Source organism: Colobus angolensis, unplaced genomic scaffold (genome assembly GCF_000951035.1).
Source record: "Colobus angolensis palliatus isolate OR3802 unplaced genomic scaffold, Cang.pa_1.0 Scaffold222, whole genome shotgun sequence".
NCBI classification, from domain to species: domain Eukaryota; kingdom Metazoa; phylum Chordata; class Mammalia; order Primates; family Cercopithecidae; genus Colobus; species Colobus angolensis.
The window spans coordinates 1,865,875-1,867,603 of NW_012115400.1; the positions used below are offsets into that span (position 1 = coordinate 1,865,875).

The following is a 1,729-nucleotide window of genomic DNA, read 5'->3' on the forward strand; positions in this document are numbered from 1 at the left end:
TTCCGCAGCCCGTTCAGGACCGCGGCGCTGGCCGGGCGCCCACGAGCCGGCGGGTTGGTTGCGCCCCCGTCTTTCTTTCCCTGGGACCTGGGGTCGCGGTTACTTGGGCTGGCCAGCGAACCCTTGAGTGGCCTGGCGGGGAGCGGGCCTCGCGCGCCTGGAAGGCCCTGTGGAGCGAAGAGAGTGAGCACGGGAGGGGCGGCGGAGAGGCGCGAGGTTGGGGGAGACGTGGGATCTGGAGGTGGGTAGGAGGGGACGAGGGGCCGGAAGGAAACAGGGTTGTCGAGTGTGTCCCCTCTAGGGTGCACCCTTTGTTTTTGTATTTGTTTCAGATAGCGGCTTGCTCTGTTTCCCAGGCTAGAGTGCAGTGGCTCGATCACGGCTCACTGTAGCCTCGAACTCCCGATCTCAAGCGATCCTCCCGCCTCGGCCCGGGTAATTGAAAAAAAAATTTTTAAGACAGGGCCTTGCTGTGTTGCCCAGGCTGGTATCAAACACGCAGGCACCAGTGATCCTCCCGCCTCGGCTTCCCAAAGTGCTGAGGTTACAGGCGTGAGCCACTGCCGGGCCAGGTACACCCTTTGTACAGGAAAAGGGGTAGGAAAGGCTTCGAGGTCACTGTGATCCCTCTGATCTCATCCCTTTCCCATGCCAGGGCACACAGCATGGCAGAAAACCGAGAGCCCCGAGGTGCCGTGGAGGCTGAACTGGATCCGGTGGAGTACACCCTTAGGAAAAGGCTTCCCAACCGCCTGCCCCGGAGGCCCAATGACATTTATGTCAATATGAAGACTGACTTTAAGGCCCAGCTGGCACGCTGCCAGAAGCTGCTGGACGGAGGGGCCCGGGGTCAGAACGCGTGCTCTGAGATCTACATTCACGGCTTGGGCCTGGCCATCAACCGCGCCATCAACATCGCGCTGCAGCTGCAGGCGGGCAGCTTCGGGTCCTTGCAGGTGGCTGCCAATACCTCCACGGTGGAGCTTGTTGATGAGCTGGAGCCAGAGACCGATACACGGGAGCCACTGACTCGGATCCGCAACAACTCAGCCATCCACATTCGAGTCTTCAGGGTCACACCCAAGTAATTGAAAAGACACTCCTCCACTTATCCCCTCCATGATGTGGCTCTTCGCATGCCGAGTACTGGACCTCGGACCAGAGCCATGTAAGAAAAGTCCTGTTCCCTGGAAGCCCAAAGTACTCTGCATTGAGGGCGGGGCAGGGGGGGGTTATTGTCTCTTGGTGAGCCCAGTTAGTGGGTCTTCCTGAGTGTGTGTGTGTGTGATCTGTAACTATTGCCATATAAATAAAAAATCCTGTTGTACTAGTGTCCTGCCACCTCCACTGCCACTGACTCTTTTCCTGTGTAAATTCTGTGTGTGCCTGAATAGGGATGGTAGGAAACGCTACAAGAATCTAGCTGAAAGGGGAACCCAAGTGTTTCTTGCCTCCATAGAGACCATAAATTGTGCTATGAGCAGTGTAACAAAACAGTACAGTGCAGAAGCCCAGTCATCCCAATGTTTGTTTTAACGATTTTCATCTTCTAGTTGGGTGCAGTGGCTCCAGTTTGTAGTCCAAGCTGCTGGCGGAGGCTGAGGCGGAAAGATCGCTTGAGCCTGGGAGTTTGAAGGTACAGTGAGTTATGATCGTGCCATCTGCACTCCATTCTAGATGACATACTGAGACCCTGTCTATGCAAAAAAACACTTTTTTTTTTTTTTTT

At 55.6% G+C, this 1,729-nt stretch overlaps 1 protein-coding gene across 5 annotated transcripts in view; it reads left to right on the forward strand.

Moving 5' to 3' along the window:
• Positions 1-1,729, forward strand: part of POP7 (processing of precursor 7, ribonuclease P/MRP subunit (S. cerevisiae)) — a 17,899-nt gene that overhangs the window by 274 nt on the left and 15,896 nt on the right. For 2 of the 5 annotated variants that reach the window (XM_011943928.1, XM_011943930.1), the window contains exons 2-3: positions 9-183; positions 656-1,341. In XM_011943928.1, coding sequence (XP_011799318.1) covers positions 666-1,088 — 423 coding nt within the window. In that variant the 5' untranslated portion in view covers positions 9-183; positions 656-665 and the 3' untranslated portion in view covers positions 1,089-1,341. Of the gene's footprint in view, position 1; positions 242-655; positions 1,342-1,729 lie in introns of those variants that run through there. The other 3 variants (XR_001001943.1, XM_011943927.1, XM_011943931.1) reach the window with 3 other exon arrangements.